At 36.1% G+C, this 27,988-nt stretch overlaps 1 protein-coding gene across 1 annotated transcript in view; it reads right to left on the bottom strand.

Moving 5' to 3' along the window:
• The window catches only part of BRCA2 (BRCA2 DNA repair associated), a 98,015-nt gene that overhangs the window by 67,476 nt on the left and 2,551 nt on the right, over positions 1–27,988 (bottom strand). Inside the window, exons 3-12 of the mRNA XM_050766802.1 lie at positions 26,700–26,948; positions 20,584–20,692; positions 19,532–19,581; positions 19,400–19,440; positions 19,069–19,183; positions 16,135–16,184; positions 14,607–14,718; positions 12,254–13,369; positions 4,445–9,382; positions 1,332–1,427 (exon numbers count right to left, since the gene is read on the bottom strand). Coding sequence (XP_050622759.1) covers positions 1,332–1,427; positions 4,445–9,382; positions 12,254–13,369; positions 14,607–14,718; positions 16,135–16,184; positions 19,069–19,183; positions 19,400–19,440; positions 19,532–19,581; positions 20,584–20,692; positions 26,700–26,948 — 6,876 coding nt within the window. The remainder of the gene's footprint in view (positions 1–1,331; positions 1,428–4,444; positions 9,383–12,253; positions 13,370–14,606; positions 14,719–16,134; positions 16,185–19,068; positions 19,184–19,399; positions 19,441–19,531; positions 19,582–20,583; positions 20,693–26,699; positions 26,949–27,988) is intronic.

Raw genomic sequence — 27,988 nt, 5'->3', positions numbered from 1 at the left:
AACAGTTTTCTGGACATTCAAACCATCCTGTTTGTAACTTTCAAATTTCTATCACTAATGGGAGATGAGTTAGAAAATTCCAGATGTTCCTACTTCTTGTGGGATTTACCCTATGTGTTTCAGAACTAAGCGTCTTTAATATAATTATCCTTCACTATATGAACTCTTCCTATCCAAACTTAGAAACCAAATATATATAATTAACAATAGTTACACATGTCATATTTTCAAGCATTCCATGGTAAGAACTTTGGATTTCAGCCTAAATGAGACAGGTGCCAGAGAGTTTTAAGCAGCCAACTAACATGATCTGACCATTGTGTCAGGATGACTCTGGTTGAGGATGACTCTGGTTGCAGTGTTGAGAACAGCCTGAAGAAAAGGGGCAAAAGCAGGGAGATCAACTAGAAGCTATGATAGTGGCTTAATGACAGTGGTGGGGGTACAGGCGGAAAGAAATGATCAAATTCTTGTTACATTTTTGATGGCAGAACCTATAGAACTTGTTGATGGGTTGGTATAAAGTATGAGGAAACAAAAGACTGAAACATTAAGAGTGGTACTGCCCCTTGTTGAGAAACGAAAGACAACTTAAAAAGTAGGTTTGCAGCAGGGATGGAGTCAGGAGTTCAGCACTGGTTACATGTTAACTTTGAGATGCATATTAGCAATGCAAGTCAAGATGTATTAAGCAGGCAAATGAATGAGTCTGGAGTTCAGGGACAGGTTAACGCTGCAGTTACAACTGGCAGACAATGAAATTTAGATGGAGAAGAGATGTAAGGACTGAGCCGTGGGGCACTCCTGCCTAGAATAAGGAAGAACAGGCAAAGAAGACAGAGAAAGAGTGGCAATGTAGGAGGAGAACCAAGAGAATGTGGTGGTCTGGAGAAGACTGATAACTATGTCAAATGCAGCTGAAAGATAGTCAAATGAGGACTGAGAAATGTCCACTGGATTTGGTACCATAGAAATCATTGTGTTATTTAGGAAAGATGGATTTTGCTGTAATGCTGGAGGCCAAAAGTCTGACTGGACTCCAAAACCTAAGCTTTAAATATTACACTACCTTTTTACTAAATTCTTATAGCTTTTTAAAAATAAAAAAGTCATTATTTTATCATCATTTCATGCTTCCCAATTACTTCAGCATCATACTAGATATTATAAAGGAAAAGTCCACTTAATAATAAGATACAAATTTAACAATTAAACCACACTGTAAAATATTTTCCAATATACACATCCAAAAGAACTGAGAAAAATAACTAAGAATATTATATACCATACCTATAGAAGGAGAAAAGATATAAATAAAAAGCAAATTTTACCATCTGGAGTGCTTTTTGAAGGCTTTAGGGATTTTTCTTGATTTTCTATTATCCTGTCAAATTCATTTAACAAGTTTCTTTTGATTGGGGGTTCTCCTAAAAAGAAATATTTCATGTATGTTTTTAAAGCAAATAATACCAGTTTTATTTCTCAAAAGACTATAGTCCATTTTTTTTAAAGCTAAAGTATTGACTCTTTAAACAAAAATACATACAACAAATAGTGACCTAATCTTTGAAAGAGAAAAGTCAGTTTTCAATGTCAATTACATTTTTGTTCTGTTTTGACCACTTTAAAACACCACTATTGAATAGGGTCTAGGGATAAACAGATGCTACCAGATACCACAGATAAGCTACTTTTGAAAAACTGACACTGAATATAACTCTAGGTTTACTGGCAATAAGGTCTAACAAAATTTCTTCAAATAAACTTTTTTTCTTTTTTTTGGTTTTTGTTTTTTTTTTTTTTGCGGCAGGCGGGGAGTGGGGGCAGCCATTAAACTGAAGGAGGAATTTATTATGTAGATCCTTGAATTAGAGTTAAGAGGCTTTTTAAAATTACCAAATTACATTAAAGTACTAGTAATAGAAACAATTCTTATTTAAAAGTTCTACAGAGGCTAAGAGGGTAAGATTAAACCATAATTCAAGGTAGGCATTTCCATGTCATGCTGAGATAACATATGATAACAGGTACTTTGCTTCTTGATGCTTTATTACAGGGAATAAATTTGTATAATTTAATAAGTAAAAATGTCCATGCAAGGCGTTAGGTGTTAGATTATTATAAAAGTGGTTTAATTGTTTAACAGTGACCTGTACTGTTCCAGTAACCAGAAGCTGGCTAAGCTATATACTTATATGAAACAGAAACACCATTGAAAGCATTTACAAGTCTGAGTTATTGTATTTTTTCCCCTAGGTAGAAGGTCAATACACTTCAGTATAAACAAGAACAGAATGGGTTGCTATAAATAAAGCCATTATTTTCCACAAAAGAATTACAAACATCTTTAAGCATGTACACTTCAGGATTTCACACTAAAGGACAGCAAACAGTTTAAGTATTATAAACTTACTACTTTGTCCATAAAGTAAACCCTATATTGAATGTGACCTGGATAACACTTGATTAAGTAAATCTGTATCCACCAGAATGACTTAGGGGCAAAAGACACTTTTTGAATGAGGAGACTGACTTCAGTGTCTCTCTGTAATATGTGAGGTCTAGACAGGAAGAATTCTAATAACTAAAATATTTTTATGAGTTATAGGTTTTTTAAAAAGCAAACAGTTATTTAAGATTATCCACTGTAATGTTGGAGTTTTGGCGTTTGCTTTAATTGTAACTAACCAACAGATTCAATTATTTAAGGTTATTACCAGATACACTAACAGAAAAAAATACACAAAAAAACAAAACCAAATACATATCTAATATAGGTATGTATTAGGTTAACCTAATATAGTCATTTGCCACATAATGACATTTTGGTCAACAACAGACCACATATGCAATGGTCATCCTGTAAGACTTTAATAGTGGTCCCATAAATTTTTTTTTTTTTTTGAGATGGAGTCTTGCTCTGTCGCCCAGCTCTGCCTCCAGGGTTCAAGTGATTCTCCTGCCTCAACTTCCCTAGTAGCTGGGATTACAGGTGTGTGCCACCACGCCCAGCTAATTTTTATATTTTTAGTAGAGATGAGGTTTCACCATGTTGGCCAGGCTGGTCTTAAACTCCTGACCTCAGGTGATCCGCCTGCCTCGGCCTCCCAAAGTGCTGGGATTACAGGCATAAGCCACTGCGCCCAGCCCCATAAGATTTTAATACTGTATTTTTACTGTACCTTTTCTATGTTCACATACACAAATGCTTACCATTGTGTTACAATTGCCTACAGCATTCAGGACAGTAACACGCTGTACAGGTTTGCAGCCCAGGAGCAATAAGCTATACCATATAGCCTAGGTGTATAGTAGGCTATACCACCTAGGTTTGTGTAAATATACTCTATGATGTTCCCACAATGATGAAATCTAACAACGTATTTCTCAGAACATATATCCCTGTCAAATGACACATGACTGTAGTTGAACTAAGTTGTTAGATATATATACATTTAAAAGGGAAGTTAGAGTAGTCCACATAACATTAAGATCAAGATACTATTTATTAACAATACTGTTTTTAGCTCACTTTCTAAATGAAAAAAAGAGAGCAAGCCAACCCTTACTTACTAAATACTCTCTGCATACTATCTGCCAAGTTCATTAAGTACTTTAAATACACTTTTTTTTTTTTTTTTTTTTTTGAGACAGTGTCGCTCTGTTGCCCAGGCTGGAGAGCAGTGGTGTGATCTCGGCTCACTGCAACCTCCGCCTCCCAGGTTCCAGTGATTCTCTTGCCTCAGCTTCTGGAGTAGTTGAGATTATAGGTGTGCGCCACCACACCTGGCTAATTTTTTGTAAAGACAGGGTTTCACCATGTTGGTCAGGCTGGTCTCAAACTCCTGACCTCAGGTGATCCACCCACCTGGGCTTCCCAAAGTGCTGGGATTACAAGGTGTGAGCGACCACACCCAGCCCTCATGGAAGGTGTTATTTGCATTTTATAGATAAGGAAACGGAAGCTATGTAACTAGTATAACTAAGTAGTATATATTACCCAGTACACGGTATAACCAGAAAGCAACTTTTAAAGTTCATATAAGTCAGAATCTGAACTTGCTATGTATATGAAAACAGTTAAGTTAGTATTATGCAGGTTTTGTTAAAAGAGTTTCAAATTTTCTAGAGAAACTCAAACTTTTTACCAGTAATTTCTCAATTATTATACTAATAATCTTTTGAAAATACATTAAGAGACCCTTAAAACATGATTTCTTGGCATACAGATTCAGAGATATCGAATCTGTATACCAAGAGTTAGAATCTGTACACAGATAATCTGTGTATCTGTATATCAAGCCATACTCCCCCAAACTAACTACGCAAAAATGGCTGAAAATACATACTTACTTTATAACATTCTTGTTAGCATACCAAGTCTACTGAATAAACACTTTAAAAATAGTGATTGGCAACATGAAAAGTAAAAACGAACACTTACCCGCTGAGATAAGGGCCTCTCCTCTTCTTTTTCCAATTCTTGAATTTGACAAAACCATTTCCTCATTTTGAGGACATGTAAAAAGAGAGTGTGTGGCATGACTTGGCAGTTCAGAATCTGTCAGTTCACCATCTTCCATAAAAGCTTTAGCAATTTCTACTGCTTCTGTTTCAAAGTAGTTTTCTGAATCTTTGGAGTAAGTAGAACAAACTTCTATATTTGTTTTCACAGGAACATCAGAAAAAGCTTCAGTTTTACCAATTTCCATTTTTACATTTTCAGGTGAAGCCTGTTCTTTTCCCAAAACGTGAATGTTCTCAACAAGTGAGACTTTGGTTCCTAATACCAACTGTTGTTTGTCTTGTTTAAATTGAGAGAGAGATGGAGAAACTTTAATATTGTTTTCTGAAGAACCACCTTCAACATTAAAGTTATTTGATAAATTAAATTCTTTACTGCAGGCTTTTTCCATTTCTGAGTTTACACAGTGCTCTGGGGTTCTCTTATCAACACAAGGAAGTATTTTTGATACATTTTGTCTAGATGTAGGTGAATAGTGAAGACTATGCTCAGTTCTGATTATATCAAATTCCTCTAACATTCCCTTAACTTTGTGTAAGGAACTTTCTGAAATGGAAACTTGCTTTCCACTTGCTGTACTAAATCCAGAGAAAGCAGATGAATTTACCACATTATGTGAAAAGTCTTTTTGGGATGATATTAAATGTTTTGGAGTATGTATAGTAGTATTTTCTTCTCTTGTGAGCTGGTCTGAATGTTCATTACTTTTAAACAATACTTTGGAAAAGACTTGCTTGGTACTATCTTCTATTTCAGAAAACACTTGTCTTGCCTTTTGTAATGAAGCATCTGATACCTGGACAGATTTTCCACTTGCTGTGCTAAAAATCCCACAAGTATTTGTAGATGGGACTGACTTAGGAAGCTTCCCTATACTACATTTACATATATCTGAAGTTTCCAAACTAACATCAAAAGGTGACATTTTAGAAACTTGCTCCAATCCAGACATATTTTGGTTATGTTGTAAAATTTCTTCACTTTGAATGTCAGCAAAAACCTTATGTGAATGCATGCTACACTCATCACTATCTAGAGAGTTATGAAAAATATCCTCTGAATCATCCAATGCCTCGTAACAACCTGCCACAATTTTTGTTTGGCAAATATTTGATTTATTCTCATTGTTTTCCTTAATTACTTTACCGAAACTGTCTGTAAATATCTCTTTCACTTTTTTAATTGTTTCATGTGAAACACAAATGATTTTACCACTGGCTGTACTAAATGCAGGTGGCCCTACCTCAAAATTATTACAATTAGATATGGACAATTTAATGGCTGCATTTTTATTTTTGCAGGGTGAAGAGCTAGTCACAAGTTCCTCAACACAAATACCTTCATTTACAGTTTGAGGGTATGTATTTGCATCTTTTACACTGGATATTACTTTGGAAAAACTAGTGTTTTTTTGGTCTTCAACTTTCTTCAATACTGGCTCAATACCAGAATCAAGTTTATTTTTTGAGAGATATCCCGAATCACTATATACTTCATCAGAAAGGTAGGAATAGCTGTTAGACATGCTACTGTTATTTAAAGTAGTATCTTGTTTTTCGGAGGGATGATTTTTGTCACTTTCAGCTATAGTATTCTTTGAATTATTTTCATACAAAGAATTTCCTACATAATCTGCAGTATTTATTCTTTCTGGTTGATCATCAAATATTCCTTCTCTAAGCCATTGTTTTGCTTCAAGTAATGAAGTTTGACTCACAGAACGTTTTCTACTACAACTTGTGTAAAAAGCCAAGGCTGAATTTTCAATGACTGAATAAGGGGACTGATTTGTGTGACAAGTTGCAGGACTTTTTGCTGTTTCTTTTTCTACATTTTCATGTACTTTAACTTTCAAAAAGATACTTTTTGACGTTTTGAGATTTTCAGTTTGTCTACACAAATGATCACTTAACAGCTTAGGTGGCACCACAGTCTCAATAGAAACAAGGTTTTTATCATTATTGAGAGAATTCTGCATTTCTTTACACTTTGGGGCAGTTGTGATCTCAACTGTTTCACACGCTAATTCAAGGTCTTTACAAGCCTCTCTGTACTTTAGGGTCTTTGCCCATTGATGGCTAAAACTGGTGATTTCACTAGTACCTTGCTCTTTTTCATCAAAAAGATTTTTCACTTTGTCCAAAGATTCCTTTGTAATTTTAACTTTTTTCCCACTAGCTGTATGAAAACCCAACAGAGTAGGTTCTTTGATCTTTTCATCACCTTGGGGTCGTTCCTGGAAGGTCACTAGTTGATTTCCAGTACCAACTGGGACACTTTCTTTCAGTATTTTGTTTTTAACTGTGTCTGTTTCCTCATGACTTAGAATGTCCATTTTGTTCTTTCTTATGTCAGAATGTAATTTAGAATTTAAGGAAAAGTTATGCAATTCTTCTGGTTTCGGATCAAAGAAATTTACAATTTTATTAAATGACTCTTTGGTGACACTAATATTTTTCCCACTTGCAGTCTGAAAAGATATATCAAAAGTCTCAAAATCTTTTATATTTTGCTCTGTTTTAGTAGCAGTTAACTGTTCTTTATTTGAAGTATTACCATGACATGTTTCTTGAGCTTTCACGACTTCCAAAAAAGTTAAATCTGACAAACCTTCTTTAATCTGAGTGTTTCCCTCCTTCATAAACTGGCCAGATAATTTAAGACATATGTTGTGCTGATCAGTAAATGGCAAGTCCTTTTCATCTTTATGAATACAAACAGTATCATTTTTACTTGAATCACTGCCAACAAATTCTAAGTTAAGAGAATTTCTACTGGCAGCAGTATATTTGTTATCTTCATTTTCAGTATTTATCTTGTAATTTTCAGTAATTTCTTCAACAAAAGTCCCAGTAGTCATTTCAATATTATTTTGTAATATCAGTTGGCATTTATTTTTTCCACTTACAGTTTTATCATTATGATTTTCTATCTTAAACATTGAAACAACAGAATCATGAAATTTACTTGAAGATAAACTTATTGGATCTACTTCTGCAGAAGTTTCCTCACTAATATTCTCAATATCACTGAACAGTTTCACAGCTTTTTGCAGAGCTTCAGTAGAAACATTCAGTTTTACGCCATGAGCAGAATAAAAGCCCCTAAACTCCACTTCATTTTCATCTGTTAAATAACCAGAAGCACTTTTGTTACAGTCATTTTTCAACAAGCCAGCAAACTTTTGTTTAATTCCTACTGTACCTTCAAATTGCTTGCTGCTGTCTACCTGACCAATCGATGGGGCATTCATTATGACAAGACCAGCCTCTATGTTTTCCTCAGAAGTAGTATTTAAGATAGTCACCTGGTTTTCAGGTACTTCAAATGTATTCTTCTGCAATATGTAGCTTGGTTTTCTAAACTGAGTAAATTCAAACTGACTTCCTGATTCTTCTAATATAGTAGAAAGTTCTGTAATTTCTGCCTTTTGGCTAGGTGTTAAGTTATGGTTTGAATTAAAATCCTGCTTTGAAAATGACATCTGAGGGGTTATATGACTATTTTTACAATCAGAAACAACTACACTACTCTGTAAATGTGCAGATACAGTATTAATTGACTGAGGCTTGCTCAGTTTCTTTTGATTATCTAACGCCAAGGTATTTACAATTTCAACACAAGCTAAACTAGTAGGATACTGTTCTTCAATATCTTTGAAGAACATTTTGCTCTTCTTAATGTTATGTTCAGAGACCTTGATTTCCTTATTTGAAGCTGTTCTGAAAGAACCTCCAAAACTGTGATTTGAAATTGGATCTAAGGGTCCTGCCCATTTGTCCATGCAATCATTATTTTTGTCTGGAATTTTACCTATATTCAAGATGTCCGGTTGTAAATCTTGACCTAGAGTCATTTTTAGATGCTGCTTTACACTATTTTTGTTCTCCTCTGCAAGATCATAAACTATATTTGATGAGTCCAAATCTTTTTTAATCGACACTTGGGTTGCTTGTTTATCACCTATGTCTGCATATAAAACCATGGTAGAGTTCTTGAAAATGGGTTCATTTACACAAGTCAAGTCTGTTTCATGAAGTTCCTTAGTATTTCCTAAAGCAAAATTATTCCTTTCATTAGCTACTTGGAAGACAAAATTATTCTCATTGTCTGAGAAAAGTTCTTCAGAGTCTGGATTGACAGTTATTTTTGGAATTAAAGTAGTCTCTTCTTGATCTTTTTGGATTACTCTTAGATTTGTGTTTTGGTTGAATTGTACCTTTCTTGAAGGTGATGCTACTCTTATGTATTTTTCAGGTGGCAACAGCTCAACATGTTTAGAATTTTCACTTAAAGCACATACATCTTGATTCTTTTCCATGGGAATATTTTTGGTTAGTTCAAAATCAGACTCATAATTGTTACCTTTGAGCTCGTCTGACATTTTGTATGACTCTTTGCCTCTAGAAATCATGACTAGGTTTGACAGAACATCCTTGGAAGTAGGAGTTAAAATAAGAGTGCTGGCATTTTCATGGTCATATAAAGGACTTTTCTGGGATTGAAAGTCAGTATCACTATATTCTGCTTTTGAATGTTGTACTGGGTGATGTGCTGCAGCCAAGACCTCTTCTTTTATATCTGAAACTTTTCTGCTTTTTGGATCATTTTCATACTGCCCTTCCTGCAGAAACGACAGAGAATCAGCCTCTGGGGTAATAAATAACTGTAGTTTTTCCTTATTACATTTTGCTTCTTTATAATCAAGATCCTGAGAGATTATTGTATTATTAGAAGAACATGTTTCATTTCTAGAACATTTCCTCAGAATTGTCCCAAAAGAGCTGGTTAAGGACAAAGTTGGTTCTTCAGAATAATTCTGTGAACAGCTTCTTTTGACAGAAGAATGAAATAAACCTAAACATAAAAACACAAAGTGACAAAATTAAAGTACCATCAATCACATTCACTAAATATTTTTCACTAAGTTAAAAAGGTAGTGTTTGGGCACGGTGGCTCATGCCTGTAATCTCAGCACTTTTGGGAGGCTGAGGCAGGAAGACTGCTTGAGCCCAGGAGTTCGAGACTAGCCTGCAACATAGAGAGACCATGACTCTAAGAAAAATAAAAATTAGCTGGGTGTGGTGGTGTATGCATGTGGTACCAGCTACTCGGGAGGGTGAGGTGCAAGGACTGCTTGAGCCCAGGAGGTTGAGGCTACGGTGAGCTGAGATCACACCAGTGCACTCCAGACTAGGTAAAAGAATGAGACAGTCTCTAAAAAATAAAAATAAATAAAAAGGGTAGTGTTCAAAACACAAATTACATGAGAATAAGTGAATGTCAAATTTAAAGCAGAAAGAATCCTAAATATGCTCTATGTTTTAGTTATTACATTTTTTAGCTAAAGATAAATTAGAACTAAGTTTTTTTTTTAATAACAGGTACCAACTCAATCAAAATTAGCATCGAGGTCAAGGAAGTAGCTAGCTACCATAAACAAAACTCAAAGTAATTTTTATTGGAAAATAAAATTGAAAAAATTTCATTGCTATTAATACAGGTGTGAACAGAAAAGCAAGGCATAGAAAAGGAATTAGAAAAGTAACAATTTTCTTAATTTTTTCACATTGAAAAAAACAAAACCACAATTTTTAAAAACAGGGTCCATATACTAAAAGCCTGAAAGATGACCTAATCTCAATGATAAAGGCAATTGAGTTCAACTGCTCTGTTAAATTTCTTGACCCTCTGAATTTTCTACTCACCAGTTCTTAATTGCATTTTATTTCATCAGTGATCACATTTATTTCATCAGTGATCACATGTATTAGCTCTTTTTTTTTTTGAGATGGAGTCTCGCTCTGTCACCTAGGCTGGAGTGCAGTGGTGTGATCTCAGCTCATTGCAACCTCCATCTCCCAGGTTCAAGTGATTCTCCTGCCTTAGCCTCCAGAGTAGCAGGGATTACAGGCACATGCCACCACATCTGGATAGTTTTTGTTTTTTTAATAGAGATGGGGTTTTACCATGTTGACCAGGCTGGTCTCGAACTCTTGACCTTAAGTGATCTGCCTGCCTTGGCCTCCCAAAGTGCTGGGATTATAGGCATGAGCCACCGCGTCTGGCCTATATTAACTTTTTCATTGGCTTTAACTATGATATGCATAGTATCAAACATTTTCCTCTAAAAATTTAACCCAAACTTCAAACAGTTCTGTACTCTGGTCTCACCAACTCTACTATTCACTGAGCTATTCATTAAAATCTTCTCATAGGTAGATAAAATCACTTTGTAAACATACAGTTTAGTTGCTAAGTGAACAGTTGTAACAACAAAGAGGACAGAGTTACACCGTAGAGATGCCGAAATAGAGCAATAACAGTACGCAATCTTCAAAATATTTAAGAAAATTATGTAACAACAACAGCAACAAATCATTATTTTAGAACCGGCCTACATTAAATTTAGCTAGTACTACCTTTTTTTTTTTTTTGGGGGGACAAGGTCTCATTTTGTAGCCCAGGCTGGAGTGCACTGGTACAATTTTGGTTCACTGCAGCCTCAGTCACTTGGGCTCAAGTGATGCTCCCATCTGAGCATCTTGGGTAGCTACAACATCAGAAGCATGCCACCATGCCTGGGTATTTTAAATATTTTGTAGAGATGGGGTCTTGCTAAGTTGCCCAGGGTGTTCTTAAACTCCTGACCACAAGTGATCCTCCTGCCTTAGCCTCCCAAAGTGCTAAGATTACAGGCATTAGCCACTATATCTAGCCTAATTTTTTTAACATGCTTTAGAGAAAAATACATAGTAAATACCAACACTTATTTATAGAGTTGTCCAATTTGTGTATAATAAACACTTTTTAAATTAAAGCAGGAATTAGCTAGCCAAGCTCTGAATGTTTATGAATCAAAAACTGTCTCAAGTTGTTGGCTGGAATGTAAATTAGTTCAACCATTGTGGAAGACAGTGTGGCAATTCCTCAAAGACTTAGAACCAGAAATACCATCTAACTCAGCAATCTCATTACTGGGTATATACCAAAGGAATAAAAATCATTCTATTATAAAGATACATTCACATGTATGTTCGCCGCAGCACTATTCACAATAGCACAGACATGGAATCAACCCAAATGCCCATCAGTGACAGACTAGATAAAGAAAATGTGAAACTATACACCATGGAATACCATGCAGCCATAAAAGGAACAAGATCATGTCCTTTGCAGGGACATGGATGGAGCTGGAAGCCATTATCCTAAGCAAACTAATGCAGGAACAGAAAACCAAACATCACATGTTCTCACTCATAAGTGGGAGCTGAACAATGAGAACACACGGACACAGGGAGGGGAACAACACACACTACGGTCTGTCTGGAGGTGGGGTGTGCTGGGGGAGGGAGAGCATCAGGAAAAATAGTTAATACATGTTGGGCTTAATACTTAGGTGAAGGGTTGACAGGTGCAGCAAACCAACATGGCACACATTTACCTATGTAACAAACCTGCACGTCCTGCACATGTACCCTAGAACTTAAAATAAAGCTGTCTCAAGAGTGACGGATATATACATACTATGCAAACTTATCTACCATGTTTGAGTGACCTGATTCTAAACACTGGTAATTAAAGACCTAAACAATAATGCATACAGACAATGCCTAAGATTAAATATAAGATACGAAGATTTTAAAAAGCACAAAAAAACACATAAGGAATCATCATCTATAAAACTGTATGTATTATTTACTCAAAAAAAAAAAAAGAGAAAGGTACCTGAATCAGCATTTGCAAATGTAAGTGGTGCTTCAAACGCATTTGCTTCAAATTGGGCTGAACAGTTCATTAGTTCTGATTTTTGGTCTTTCGGTATTTTTTTTCCTTGATAAGATGTTTCATCACGTATAGCATAAATAAACTTATTTGTTTTCTTTTTCAAAGTAGATATTAAACCTGCATTCTTCGAAGCTACAGAAGTCTGTGTGGTGGCAGCTGGCCAGCTTCCATTATCAATTGAATTTGGACATAAGGAGTCATCCTTGCGTGAGCAAACAGTATGTATTTCCAGTCCACTTTCAGAGGCTTCAGTTTCTTTTTTAAAGTTTGGATCAGTCATATGACCTGAAAAACTTGCATTGAAAGTCTCTTTAGGTGATTCTCTTATTCTGAATATAGACTTTTTGATACCCTGAAATGAAGAAGCCATTGGAGAAGTTTCAGATACTGCCTGCTTTACTGCAAGAATGTAGTCTCTGTGAGATTCAAGATGCTGCTCTTCATCTCTCTTATTTACCACTGTTTCCTCATTTAATGGCTTCTCTGATTTTGGTAGGCTAGAAATATGTGGCAAAGAATTCTCTGAAGTAAGAAAATCTTTCTTTCTTTCATTCTCTGTGTTTAATAGGTCTTTTTCTGAATTATTTTGGTCACAGGAAGAAATATGCAATAGGGGTATTTTCTCCATCGGGGTTCCATTTAGACCTGAAAGGGTTAGTTGAGACCATTCGCAGGCCAAAGATGGTACAACTTCCTTGGAGATTTTGTCACTTCCACTCTCAAAGGGCTTCTGATTTGCTACATTTGAATATAATGGATCAGTATCACTTGATTCCATTTCAGATACAAATGAGTCTTTTTCTTTCACTTGGTTTTTAGATTTTTCACATTCATCAGCGTTTGCTTCATGGAAAATTTTTTTCCTAGTCTTGCTAGTTCTTACTTTTTGTAGATTTCCTGTTCTACATTTAGAAAAACATAATGAAAAACTATCTTCTTCAGAGGTATCTACAACTGTTTCATATACTTCATCTTCTAGGACATTTGGCATTGACTTTCCAATGTGGTCTTTGCAGCTATTTACTTTAAATGAATTCCCTAATGTTCTTCCAAATCCTGTTAAAGTATAAAACAGAAGCACATTAATGACATTTTATAAGCCATATAATTTACATTATTCTCATAACCTTTCTCATAGAAAAAGTATATGTAGAATATACTTAATATTACATGTCAGTATTTAAAGGGTTATTGTGAGTACTTGGCATTTTATTTTTTGGCTAGTCACCCCTTCTCCTGTTCTCCTAGTAAAGCCTGATTCCCCTGATTCCAATGAACCTAAAGCCTTTTATTCATACAACAATCCCTAAAAATCTTTCTTTAGCAGTTCTACACAATTAAAACTCACCTAATCTTACCATATATACAATTAAATATTCTAAGACCTATCAAAACAGATGTTCCAAATCAATTTTGTGGCCGTATAAGGGTAAATCTGACATTACATATGCATATACATACATACATGATACCACAAGCAAAAACAGATATCAAATCCTACAGTTATACAAACATACACACATACTAAGAAAAGTGCAATAATCCATGACCTGATTAGGTAAACTATGGTATATCTAAACCACATTTACTTTCTAATTAGAAAAAAAAGCTCAGATTTTGTTAATTATATATCTTACTGTCTCTGAAAATTTTCAATAGGCTTTGTTTTTGCGTCACCACCACATATTGAACAGTACTATCTTATACGGTATTTAAATACCGTCATGGAAATCAAATTAGTTTCTCTTTTTTTCCATTGAGACAGGGTCTCACTCTGTCGCCCAGGTGGGAGTGCAGTGGCACAAACACAGCTCACTGCAACCTTGACCCCCTGGGCTTAAGCGATCCTCCCACCTCAGCCTCCTGAGTAGCTGGGATCACAGGCACATCAAGTTAGTTTCTACTCTCAATACTTTAAGATAAAACACTACTTCAGTAGTCAAGAAAGGAAAAGTAATGTATTTTCTCTTTAAGAAAAGAGGAGCAATCCTTCAATGGTGCCAATTAAAAACAGTAGTTCAAGCTGGGCATGGTGGCTTATGCCCATTTGAGACCAGCTTGGCCAACATGGTGAAATGTCATCTCTACTAAAAATACAAAAAGTAGTCGGGCGTGGTAGTGCATGCTTGTAATCCCAGCTACTTGGGAAGCTGAGGCAGGAGAATCGCCTAAGCACGGGAGGCAGAGGTTGCAGTAAACTGAGATTATGGGTGACAGCGCAAGGCTCCATCTCAAAAAAAAAAAACCCAAAACAATAACAAAAAACTGTAGTTCAACTAAACAGAGGACTTACTATGACTTGTAGCTTCTCTTTGATTTGTGTTTTCACTGTCTGTCACAGAAGGGATACATCTATCATTTTTCTTCAGACTTTTATCATGGTTAGAAAAATAGCTTTTCACATTCTGCAAAAAGTATAGTTTAAAAATCACTAGTATAAATACTCTCAATGCAAATATAGTAGTAGTCCCCCCTTATCCATGGTTTCACTTTTGGTGATTTCAGTTACCTGCAATCAAACTAGGTCCAAAAATTTTTAATGGAAAATTCCAGAAGTAAGCAATTAATAAGTTTTAAATTGTGTGCCATCCTGAGTAGTGTGATGAAATCTTGCACCGTTACGATGTGGAAATCTTAGGAAAGGAAAACGGAAATGGAGAAAAAAAACTTGCACCATCTTGCTCCATCCCACTTGGGACATGAATCATCCCTTTGTCCAGCGATAGTATCCAGGCTGTATATGGGACTCACCTGTTACTCACTTAGTAGTCTTGGTTATCAGATCGGCTATTGTGGTACCACAGTGCTTGTGTTCAAGTCACCCTTATTTTACTTAACAATGGCCCCAAAGCACAAGTGTAATGATGCTGGCAATTCAAATATGCCAGAAAGAAGCCATAAACTGCCTCCTTTAATTGAAACAGTGAAAGTTCTCGACTTAAGGAAAAAAAAAATGTACTGCAAAATCTATGGTAAGAACAAATCTATCTGTGAGATTGTGAAGGAGGAAGACATATGAGCTGGTTTTCCTGTCACAGCTCAAACTGCAAAAGTTATGGCCACACAGTGCACCATAGAAATAAAAAAGGTATTACATTTGTGGGTAGAAAACATGAACAGATTGTTTTGATTGACAGCTACACATTATGCCAGAAAGCATAGAGCCTATACGAAAACTTTGGCAAGGGATCTCCTGAAACAAATGATACCAAGCCATTTACTGCAAGTAAGGGAATGTTACACAGATTCAAGAATAGGTTTGGACTGAAAAATATAAAAATTTTTATTTTTATATTCATCTGCTGCCACACGAGTACAGAACAATAAGGTATTTTGAGACAGAGAGACAAAACATTCACATAACTTTTATTACGGTATTTTGTTATAATTGTTCTATTTTATTATTAGTTCTTGTTAATCTCTTACTGTGCCTAATTTATGAATTAAACTTTATCACAGGGTACGTGCTTATAGAAAAAAAGATTATAGGTATATATACATAAATACTACACATATTTTTTTAATATACATATAGGGTTTGGTACTATCTAAGGTTTCAGGCATTCACTGGGGATATTGGAATGTATACCCCATGAATAAGATGGGACTACTGTATATATTGTATATATGCAACTTAAACAGAGACAGCAGAGTTTCACAGAAAGGTAAAATCACATATAGCATCAGGTTTAGAGACTTTTTCGAAGGCTTAGATAAATTACAGATTAGGAAATTAAAAATGTTAAGATAAATAATTTAACAAGGCATTCCAAAATTGTTAGCAGTTTCAACAGTCTAATCAATTTGTCATATTTACTTACAGCAGTAGTATCATGAGGAAATAGAGTTTCAGATGCTTCCTCATTTCTGACTGCAAGACAAAAATTTATGTGTATTGTATATTATCACTAGAATGCAAAAACTCATTTTTTGTCAGACATCAAAAAGCACATCTACTATTTGATTACGTGACACATTTGAAACAAAATGAATTGATTCAAGTACTCAAGTATAGTAACTAGAAAGGTCAGTCAACACAGTGAATAAACTATACTTCCTTCCTTCGTACTACTCACAAGGTGGTAAGATATGGCTTAGTGATCATTACTTTATGGTAATACTGCCCACAATGAATTGGAAAATCAGATGATGTTGTGAGGTTATGACTTAAAAGCTAAAGCTTGGAGACTTCAGCATTCATTTAGATAATATTAAAGCCTAAAGGCATACTGTATGTTAAACACGTCTTTTCAAAATGATTTTATCCATATTATTTCATCTAAGCAACAGAATAGGGTTTACTCCCGGCTAAAGATGAATCAAAATAGAATGTTATTTTGCTAGAATAAACAAAATATAATACTGGTTTGGGAATAAATTAAGCTCGGGCTTTGAGTACAACCTAGTTATACATATACACACACACACACTTTATGACTGCACACATACATGGGCACACAACGGTCAAGTAAAAACGTTTTACAAAACAAACTTTACTGTGTGTAGGACTTCTGGATAAAATACAAGACACCTCATTAAATTTGAATTTCAGATAAACAACGAATAATTTTTTAGTGTTAAGTATGTCTCAAAATTATTCGCTGTTAATCTGAAGTCTAAATTTAACTAGGTATACTGTATTTTTTATTTTCTAAACCCTAACTACGTGATGTACTCAGAATTTTCATTACATTTAAAAAGAGCAGATATGACTCACAAAATAAGTTTCACAACTATTAATAGGTCATAATCTGCAAATTGAGAAACAATGATCTGGCCCAGTATCTTCTTAGAAAAAAAAATGTGGCTGAGACGGGCAGATCACTTGAGGTCAGGAGTTCGAGACCACACTGGCCAACCCGGTGAAACTCCCTCTCCACTAAAAATACAAAAATTAGTTGGGTGTGGTGGTGGGTGCCTGTAATCCCAGTTACTCAGGAGTCTGAGGCAGGAAAATTGCTTGAACCCGGAAGGCAGAGGTTGCAGTGAGCCGAGATGGCACCACTGAACTCCAGCTTGAGCAACAGAGCGAGACTCTGCCTCAAAACAAAAAAAGAAAAAGAATGTTAATGAATACTTACTTTTTTTCCCATTATTATTCAATCTTTCATCCTTTGCCTATAAACTGTGATGCGTTTGTTTAGATGAACTTCCAAATACTTGTTTGTACTATAATCATATTTATTTACAGATATTTATTTAAACTTATATGTTTATTATCTCATAAAAATAAAAAAGAATGGTCACAGGTGGGTGTGGTGGCTGCTTGAGCTCAGGAATTTGAGACAAGTGTGGGCAACATGGCAGGGCCCACCTTTACAAAAAATACAAAAAAAATTAGCCAGGACTGGTAGTACACTGGTGGCATGGTACCTGTAGTCCCAGATACTTGGAAGGCTAAGAGGCAGAAAGATTAATTGAGCCTGGGAGGTTGAGGCTGCAGTGAACTGCGACTATGCCACTGCACTCCAGCCTGGGCAACAGAGAAGAACCTTGTCTCAATTAAAAAAAAAAAAAGTCACAACTTTTCAAATACTAAGTCATGATTAGCCAAATCTCAGCTACTCCGAGATCTTTAAGTAGTTTTATAACAGGAAGTATTTTTTTTTTTTGAGACGGAGTCTCGCTCTGTCGCACAATAAGTAGTTTTATAACAGAAAGTTTTTTTGGTTTTTTTTTTTTGAGATGGAGTCTTGCACTGTCGCACAGGCTGGAGTGCAATGGCGTGATCTCAGATCACTACAAGATTCGCCTCCCAGGTTCACACCATCCTCCTGCCTCAGCCTCCTGGGTAGCTGGGACTACAGGTGTCTGCCACCACGCCCAGCTAATTTTTTCTATTTTTAGTAGAGATGGGGTTTCACCATGTTAGCCAGGATGGTCTCGATCTCCTGACCTCGTGATCCTCCTGTCTCAGCCTCCCTGTCACCCAGGCTGGAGTGCAGTGGCACAATCTCAGCTCACCGCAACCTCTGCCTCCCGGGTTCAAGCAATTCTCTTGCCTCAGCCCCCAAGTAGCTGGGATTACGGGTGTGTTCTACCACACCTGGCTAATTTTTGTATTTTTAATAGAGACAGGGTTTCACCACGTTGTACAGGCTGGTCTCAAACTCCTGGCCTCATGTGATCTGCCCTTCTCAGCCTCCCAAAGTGTTGGTATCACAGGCGTGAGCCACTGCAACCAGCCTACAATTGGAAATATTTCTAGATCCTAGTAACAGAAACTATGGTGAGACTGCAAATAGTTTACAGTTTAATGAATGGATAAATTAAATATTGCAGTTTATCACATAGTTGTGTAATTTACACTTGTGGAATTTAAGACCTCAACTCAGTACTACTGGCAATACAGACCTTAGAACACATTTAAGTAGAGAAAACAAAAGCTTATTTAATGCTGCTTTAATGCCCTAATTACCACAATCATCTGTAAAAAAAAAAAAAAACAGTCACACCAAATACTGCCTCTTAAATGCTTGTATGGGCCAGTAAAGGAATATTTGTAAGCTATTCTACATTAATCACATCATACTAAAACATAATGCTTGACCCTGGTGGACAGACTACCACTTAATGTATTTGTATTTATCCCAATCTACACTTAATAGAATAAAATTATTGTCAACTACTAACACAATTATCAAAGACATTATCTAATATTTTCTTTTCATATTTTCTTTTTAACAGAAGTATTAGAGATGACAATTATCAACCTCCTCTGCTCTTTCTTGTAAATATACATTTGCTATTATTACCTATGAGCACAGTAGAACTAAGGGTGGGTGGTGTAGCTAAAGAACTTGACCAAGACATATCAGGATCCACCTCAGCTCCCAGACTTTCAGAAATATGTTTTGGAGTCTGACGACCCTGGGAGGAAATAAAAGAGTTTATTTTTTTACAGAAATGCCCTGATCATTAAGGATATTATTTTTTCATTCACTTTTTATTTCACTTATCGTTTACTGAATGCCTATATGAGGAAGAATGCTAGGTACAGATTTGTAAATCTCAGGGGAAAGGTATAACGCTATTGTCAAATTCTCAATTACTAAGTCATAAAAATAAACCAGGTAGAATATTTACCTTCACAAACTTTGGTGTATGAAACAAACTCCCACATACCACTGAGGGTAAAAAAGGGGAAAATTGTTAAGTTTTAATTTTATTAACATTTCTTAGTATTCTAAGAATAAAAAGCATTGTTTTTAATCATACCTGACTTATCTCTTTGTGGTGTTACATGCGTACACTGTAGAACAACAGGACTAAAATAAAACAAAGCAAATTCCTTAGGTTATTTTTAAAAAACTGGCAAAAACTAGTTTATCTTATTTTTAAAAGAAGATTCTCATTCATATAAATTGTTGGAATAGTACTTTTAGATATTTTATATTACTTTTTAAAAAGTAAATCTCTCATGAAGCATTAAGTAATCATCAAGTGATGTTTAAAATGCCAACGTATATATACTCATCACAAATTTCAGCTGCTGGAAACTGTATATTTTAAACTCAAAACTTTGGTAAAGTAGGCCGGGCACAGTGGCTCACGCCTGTAATCCCAGCACTTTCAGAGGCCAAGGTGGGTGGATCACGAGGTCAGGAGATCGAGACCATCCTGGCTAACATGGTGAAACCCCATCTCTACTAAAAACACAAAAAATTAGCCAGGTGTGGTGGCAGGCGCCTGTGGTCCCAGCTACTTGGGAGGCTGAGGCAGGAGAATGACGTGAACTCGGGAGGCAGAGCTTGCAGTGAGCAGAGATTGCACCACTGTACTCCAGCCTGGGTGACAGAGACAGACTCTGTCTCAAAAAAAAAAAAATTGTAAAGTAAATCATATTCTCTCCAAAGATGAAAAGTACACAATTTTATTTATTTATTTATTTATTTATTTATTTATTTTTTTTTTTTTTTGAGACGCCCAGGCTGGAGTGCAGTGGCCGGATCTCGCCCACCACAATTTATTTTAAATTGATAATTCAAGGACGGACTTACTGCTTTTCACAACTGTTATGTTACTTAAAAAAATCACAGAATATACAGAAAACCAGCCAACTCAACATCACAAGAACAACAACTTGCATGTTTCTAACGTAAAAATTATTCTATTAAAAGACTCAACCTAAAAGATTATTTTAAAATATAATATCTTCCACCAGGCTCTTAGCCAAAATATTAGCATAAAAATCAGATTCATCTTCATAAAACAAATATATTTAGGGAAATGTTACATTTAAATATTATAATATAATCACTTCATCATACCTTTCACTAAGACAGGAATTTAGAAGTGGACAGGTCACATCATCTGCTTGATGCATTTCAGCTTTCACTGTGCGAAGACTTTTATGTCTACTACTGGGAACATTCCTTCCTGAAACAGTACAATAATTCAGTGAGAATGTATATACTCTGGATTATAAATTTTCATTCTTTGGAAGTGTTTAAAAACAAAAAGTCTTATCTATACTGGGAAGAAGAATGTATAGGGAGTTGTCAGAAGAGGTTTTTCCGTTTGCTGATTAACCCCCAAAAAGAATGTCCCAAGCACAGTGGTTTATAATCCCAGGGCTGGCCGGGCGCAGTGGCTCACGCCTGTAATCCCAGCACTTTGGGAGGCTGAGACAGGTGGATAGGAGATCGAGACCATCTGGGCTAACACGGTGAAACCCCGTCTCCACTAAAAATACAAAAAAATTAGCCAGGTGTGGTGGTGGGCACCTGTAGTCCCAGCTACTTGGGAGGCTGAGGCAGGAGAATGGCATGAACCCGGGAGGTGGAGCTTGCAGTGAGCTGAGATAGCGCCACTGCACTCCAGCCTGGATGACAGAGGAAGACTCTGTCTCAAAATAATAATAATAATAATCATCATCATCATCATCATCATCATCTTCCCAGGGCTTTCAGAGACTGAGGTGGGAGGATTGCTTGAGGCAGGAGTTCAACACTGAACCCAGGAGCTTGAGCTATGGTTCATGCCACTGTACTCCAGCCTGGGAAAAAAGCAACATCTCATCTCTTTAAACAAAAAAAGAAAGAAAGAGAAAAAAGGAATAAGGGAAAAGACATTTACTGAAAGCCTACCAATGTACCAGATCTGACCATATCATTTCTGCTAAAAATCTTTCAAGATCTTACTTTTCAAGATCAAGTTAAACTCCATAGTATCAAGGCCTTTCACAATTTACTTATTTTCTTCATTTTTAGTTTTTGTAGGTACATAAGAAATACATATATTTATATGACAATTTACTTCTTAATTTTTATGATGCCATTCTTTTACGGTCTTTTTATCCATACCCAACCATGTGCATATCCTGAAAGAATGCTTTCTTTAATCTCTAGGACTTTGTACAAGCTGTTTCCCCTTCTTCGTTTCTCTTCACCTGGAACAACTCTTTCAGGCTTCCATTTAGAAACTACCTCCTCCAGAAAGCTTTAGTGATCCCTAAGGTAAGATTAAGTGTTTGCCCCTCCTACGTGTTCCCTGAAGAGTTTATCATACACTGTTCTTTTCCCCCCATTAGGCTGTGAGCAATCTGAGGCAGAGATTTTGTCATTTATCACTGTATCCCTAGCAACTAAAAAATGTCTGATATGTTAGTTACTCCTGAAATATTGACTGGAAGAATAAATTGGATATAATTAGACAAAGTGAGTTGCAGACAGTAATAATTTCTATTCTTATTGAACACATCTATTTTCTAAGAAAATAATGTTCAGAGTTTCTAAAGCTATAGGTGAAATCCAATTTACAGTTTTTCAATATTTCTATTTTCTGTATTAAAGTACATTATATTTGACTCTCCAGGGCATTAAGTACTCATACGCTTCCAATAGTTGAAGGTAACTGCAAATTTGGCACCTGAGGCACTTATTATTACTCTTAGAAAATAGTTGCTTTGGTTGGTCCTATAATCTCTAACTTAGCTTTTGAGAAAAATAAGCTCTATCAATGTTACTAAAATAACGCGAAGACCAAATATAAAACTATTTGTAGCAGCATAAATGTCTCATTATATTCTCATTTTTCAAGTTAACATGGACTAGACATAATCATTAATAAAGCAAATGTATGTGTAATTTAAAAACCCCACTTCAACAAAATATCCCACGTCATTCTCTAATGAGATTTTTAATTAAAGATACTAAAAAGTAGCTAATTCTTGAAAGGAAATTGACTTTAAAAAATAAAACAAACAATGAGATACCACTACACACTTATTAGAATGGCTAGAATTCAAAACACGGACACACCAAATGCTGGTGAGGATGTGAGCAACAAGAACTCTCATTCACTGCTGGTGGGAATACAAAATGGAACAGCTACTTTGGAAGACAGCTTGTAGTTTCTCATAAAACTAAACATACTCTTACTATATTATCCCACAATCGTGCTCTTTGGTGTGAACCAAAATGAGGTGAAAATATGTTCACACAAAAACCTGTTTGTGAATGTTTATACCAGCATTATTCATAATTGCCAAAATTTGGAAGCAGCCAAGATGTCCTTCAATAGATGAATGGATAAACAAGCTGTGGTACATCAATACGATGGAGTATTATTCAGCATGAAATCATTAAAAGACATGGAAGAACTTAAACACATATTGCTGTTGGGAACAGGCCCCCAAATCTGGCCATAAACTGGCCCCAAAACTGGCCATAAACAAAATCTCTGCAGCACTGTGACATGTTCCTGATGGCCATGACACCTACGCTGGAAGGTTGTGGATTTACTGGAATGAGGGCAAGGAACACCTGGCCCACCCAGGGCGGAAAACCGCTAAAGGCATTCTTAAACCACAAACAATAGCATGAAAGATCTGTGCCTTAAGGACATGCTCCTGCTGCAGATAACTAGCCAAACCCATCCCTTTACTTCAGCCCATCCCTTTATTTCCCCCAAGGAATACTTTTAGTTAATGTATAATCTATAGAAACAATGCTTATCACTAGCTTGCTGTCAATAAATGTGTAGGTAAAACTGTGTTCAGGCTCTCAGCTCTGAAGGCTGCTGAGACCCCTGATTTCCCACTCCACACTGCTCTATTTCTGTGTGTGTGTCTTTAATTCCTCTAGCACTGCTGAGTTAGGGTCTCTACAATGGAGCCGGTCTCAGCATATTCCTAAGTGAAAGAAGCCAGTCTGAAAATGCTATATTCTGTATGATTGCAACTACATGACATTCTGGAAAAGGCAAAACTACACAAACAATAAAAAGATCAGTGGCTGCCAGGGGCTCAGGAGGAAGGATGGGTGAGCAAGTGGAACTCAAGAGATTTTTAGGGCAGCAAAACTATTCGGTATAATGCCATAATGGTAGATATATGACATTATACGTTTGTCAAAATCCGTAGAACCATACAAAGGGTGAACTCTAATGTAAACTAAGGAGTTCAGTTAATAATAACACATCCATTTTAGTTCAACAATGAAAAGAAACCTTGCTATTAAAAAAAAAAAAGTTAAAAAAATGAACTAGGTGAAAAAAAGTTAATTACCAAATAAACATTTCACAAATAACCTGAAGATCTCATTAATAAGGTGAAGAATGGTAAGAGAAATGCGTATGATTTAATGCAAAACGAAGGACTGCTGAGAGGCAGAAACAGCACAATTCCTCATAGAACTTCAGGAATAATTTTTAAAAAAATAATATATTACATGTCAGAACTGAACAAAGCCGGTTGAAAAGCACAGTTTAAGTCTATTACTCTTACTTTTCAATACTGAATCTCAAGTAAATTTAAAAGCAAAAGGTCTCAAGAGACTAGTCAGCAGATTTATGTATTATAGACTTCAAAAAGTTAACTCCTTTGCAGGGAGTTGAGAGTGGCCTTATTAATTCCTTACTATCCTTCCTTGGTTATAGATCAATTCTAGCAGGTTATAATTAAAAACTTAGCCATTTGACCTTAGGTATATCTTTCAAGATTCAGCAAAAACTGCTTCATGGAGCTTTTTCTGACCAACTAGAGAGACGGCTGTTCACTTTTCATGCACTTAGTACATGCTCTTATATCACACTAGTATATTTATTTTTATAGAGGCAACCAAGATGTGCTCACAAGACTGAGTACTTAGATGTGTTTACAAGACATGCTTACAAGACTGAGTACTTAGAGGTCAAAGGACATCTTATTCACATTTGTATCCTTAATGCCGAGCAGGTTGCCAGGCACAAGTAAGCAGTAAGTATTTGCTGAATGGATGACTCCCTTATCCATTTCTATGACTGTTACTACTGTGTTCTAACTATGCTTTGCCCTGTCATTTGTTCCTTTTTTTGAATCCTCCATATCTAGACTACTGTAGAGTCCCATAGTTTTTTTTTTTTTTGAGACGGAGTCTTGCTCTGTCGCCCAGGCTGGAGTGCAGTGGCGTGATCTCGGCTCACTGCAAGCTCCGCCTCCTGGGTTCACGTCATTCTCCTGCCTCAGCCTCCCGAGTAGCTGGGACTACAGGCGCCCACCACCACACCTGGCTAATTTTTTGTATTTTTAGTAGAGACAGGGTTTCATCCTGTTAGCCAGGATGGTCTTGATCTCCTGACCTCGTGATCCGCCCGCCTCGGCCTCCCAAAGTGCTGGGATTACAGGCGTGAGCCACCGCGCCCGGCCGAGTTCTATAGTTTTATCTTCCACATCTACGTTCACTGTTATTACTGTAATTCAGACACTTGTCTCTATCACCTAGACCATTACACATCCCCTAACTGATCTACCTACCTCCAGCCTTTCTTTTCTATAGGGATCATTCAGGTAGTTTAAAATGTAGACTCATAGGCATCATTTCCAGAAATCATAAATCAAGAGATTCAGAGTGGGGCCTGGAATCTGCCCTTTCAACGAGCACTCTAGAAGATTCTAATGGCACAGGCATGACATTTTGAAAAATGTTATCTCCAAAGACTGCTGTTTGATCATTAGGCTTTCTAAAGCAAATAAATACTAATACTCTGCAAATGTTTACTGAATCCTATGTATACTTGGTATCCAATAACATACATGAAAATATTTGCCCATTACCTATATTCTCTTTGTATATGCACTCCCTATTGCCATGAATTTCTTTCAAAGCATTGCTTATGTATGTCTCCTTCACTAGAAGCTCAATGAGAGCAGACAGGAAGTATTTCTCAGAAGCAGAAATAAGCCAAAATCGGAAAGATGAGCATGCAAATTAGCTAGACAAAAAAATAGGGAAGAAGGTAAGTTGTGGGTAGAGGTAACAATATGTATAAAGAGCCAGAGAGCATGGTGGTTTTGAAAATGAAAAGAAATTCAGTAGGAATGAATGGTAAATGAAGATAGGCGAGGGGATGAATATGGCAAGCTGAGCCAAGAGTGTAAATCAGGGGCCTGATCACAAAGGAACTTGAAAGTCATATCAAGTTTAGATTTTGCTATAAGGACAAAGGGAGATGATCAAAGGTTTGACACAATAAGTAGCATGATCAAATTTGCATGTGATTTCTCTGCTCAACAACCAACCAAATAAATTCAATTTCTTTAGCTTGGCATTCAATGCCTGTCTTTAGTCTGCCTTTTTGCCTTGTCTATTGGTCCCTTTCAGACACAAAACCATCAAAGTCAACCTGAATTACTTGCTATTTCCTGAACAAACTACATATTCTTCCTCATGTTGTTCCCTCTGCCTAGAACATTATCACTCTACTACATCTTCAAATTTCTTAATCTCACCTATCCTTCAAGGTTCAGCTCAAAGGAATAATTGCCTAACTCTGCCCAATACTATTTGCTTTTTCTTCTCAACTATCATTATATTTTTTTATATTTTTCTCTTGGCACATACTACATTCAACCTTACACTATACTTTATCTGCGTACTCTTTGTTCCCCTTCCTACAGATTAATACTCTGAAGAAAAGGGAAAGTTCATTACTTATGTCAAGTAGGTAATAATTATTTGAATGACTGAATGTATAATCTTATCACATAATTGCTTAGAAACATGCAGCACCTACGCCAGGGAAACTCCTCCCAAATCGTGATACTTACAGTATATTGGTAAAATAATCTCTGTCCTCTCCGATAGCCTGAAGAAATATAGTTTAATTAACAGCAAAACAAGTCCTAGGTGTTTTTCACATAAGAAAGACATAATTCAGCAAATCTCAGTTGGCAAACTTATCAAAGGAGGGATGAGAAAGAACTTTTACTATGTACCTACATTACTTAATTTAATCCAAAGCTATGAGACATTATTGTCATCGTCTCCATTTTTCGAGTGAGGAAAGTGAGGCCAGAGAGATTGATTTGCCCAGCATGATACAATTAATCAATGAGCTACGATTTTAACACAGGTTTGCCTGAATTCCTATAGTTCTCCCCAGTCTACCATATCGCATTACTTACCTAAGTCTAATCTGAATGTATCTAATTCTTTTACAGGAGATTGGTACAGTGGCAGAGTCAGCCCTTGATCTTTGAATATTATTGGAGTTGAAGCCAGCTGATTATAAGAGGGTTTCCTTTGTGGAGTTTTAAATAGGTTTGGTTCATAATTGTTGTTTTTATGTTCAGAGTCTTCTGCAGGTTCAGAATTATAGGGTGCAGCTTCTGAAGAAAGTTCTTCAAACCAATTAAGACTTATTGGTCCTAAATCTATTAAAAAAAAAAAAAATCCCACCTTAGTTTTAACCAGTGACAGACAAATTTATGACCCAGAACAGTTAAAGATCGTAATAAGGAAAAAAATGCTTAAGATCTTGACTATGGATTACTTTCGTTAAGGCATATTAATTAAACAAGATCATTAATCCATTCTCTCGTGAATCTATAGAAAGGTGTAACAAGAGTTCACAAAAGTGACAAGATGGCATTTAACTATATTATTAAAAGCTGTATATATTAGTTTTTATTTTCATTTAATTAAATTTTATTTATTTTCTTATTATTCACGGTTCGGAATAAAAAACTATTCACATTAAGAATACACGCCACAGATAAAATTCAGCCAGGTGCGGTGGCTCACACCTGTAATTCCAACACTTTGGGAGGCCAAGGTGGGCGGATCACAAGGTCAGAAGATCGAGACCAACCTTGCTAACACATTGAAACTCCGTCTTTACTAAAAATACAAAAAATTAGCCGAGCGTGGTGGCAGGCGCCTGTAGTCCCAGCCACTAAGGAGGCTGAGGCAGGAGAATGGCGTGAACCCCGGAGGCGGAGCTTGCAGTGAGCCGAGATCACGTCACTGCACTCCAGCCTGGGCAACAGAGCAACACTCCGTCTCAAAAAAAAAAAAAAAAAAAGAATACATTCCACAGATAAAATTCAAATAATTCTGAAGAGTATACAAGATGTGGCAAATCTACGGGTATGAGGCACATGTGGACTCTCACATAACATGGGAATTCTCTCTTAAAGGGAAATGACAAATTTGTATTATGAGCTATCCACCCTCTACCATTACAGTTCCAAACTACTTTCATAATAACACTATGGAATCATTTCCCCTTTTCATGATGTTGACATTTGTATCAACAGTGCAAAGATGATGCTGGATAAAACTGCTGGCATATTTGCATGAGTTACGGCAGTGGCACCAAACTAACACTAGTAGTCATTATATTCCTTACCACTGTGTGTCCTTATTAAAAAAAAAATAATGATGCCAGTTTAACATAAGAATGTCCCAATGA

The sequence above is a fragment of the Macaca thibetana genome, chromosome 17 (assembly GCF_024542745.1).
Source record: "Macaca thibetana thibetana isolate TM-01 chromosome 17, ASM2454274v1, whole genome shotgun sequence".
NCBI lineage: Eukaryota > Metazoa > Chordata > Mammalia > Primates > Cercopithecidae > Macaca > Macaca thibetana.
This window is presented reverse-complemented; position numbering and strand designations above follow the sequence as displayed.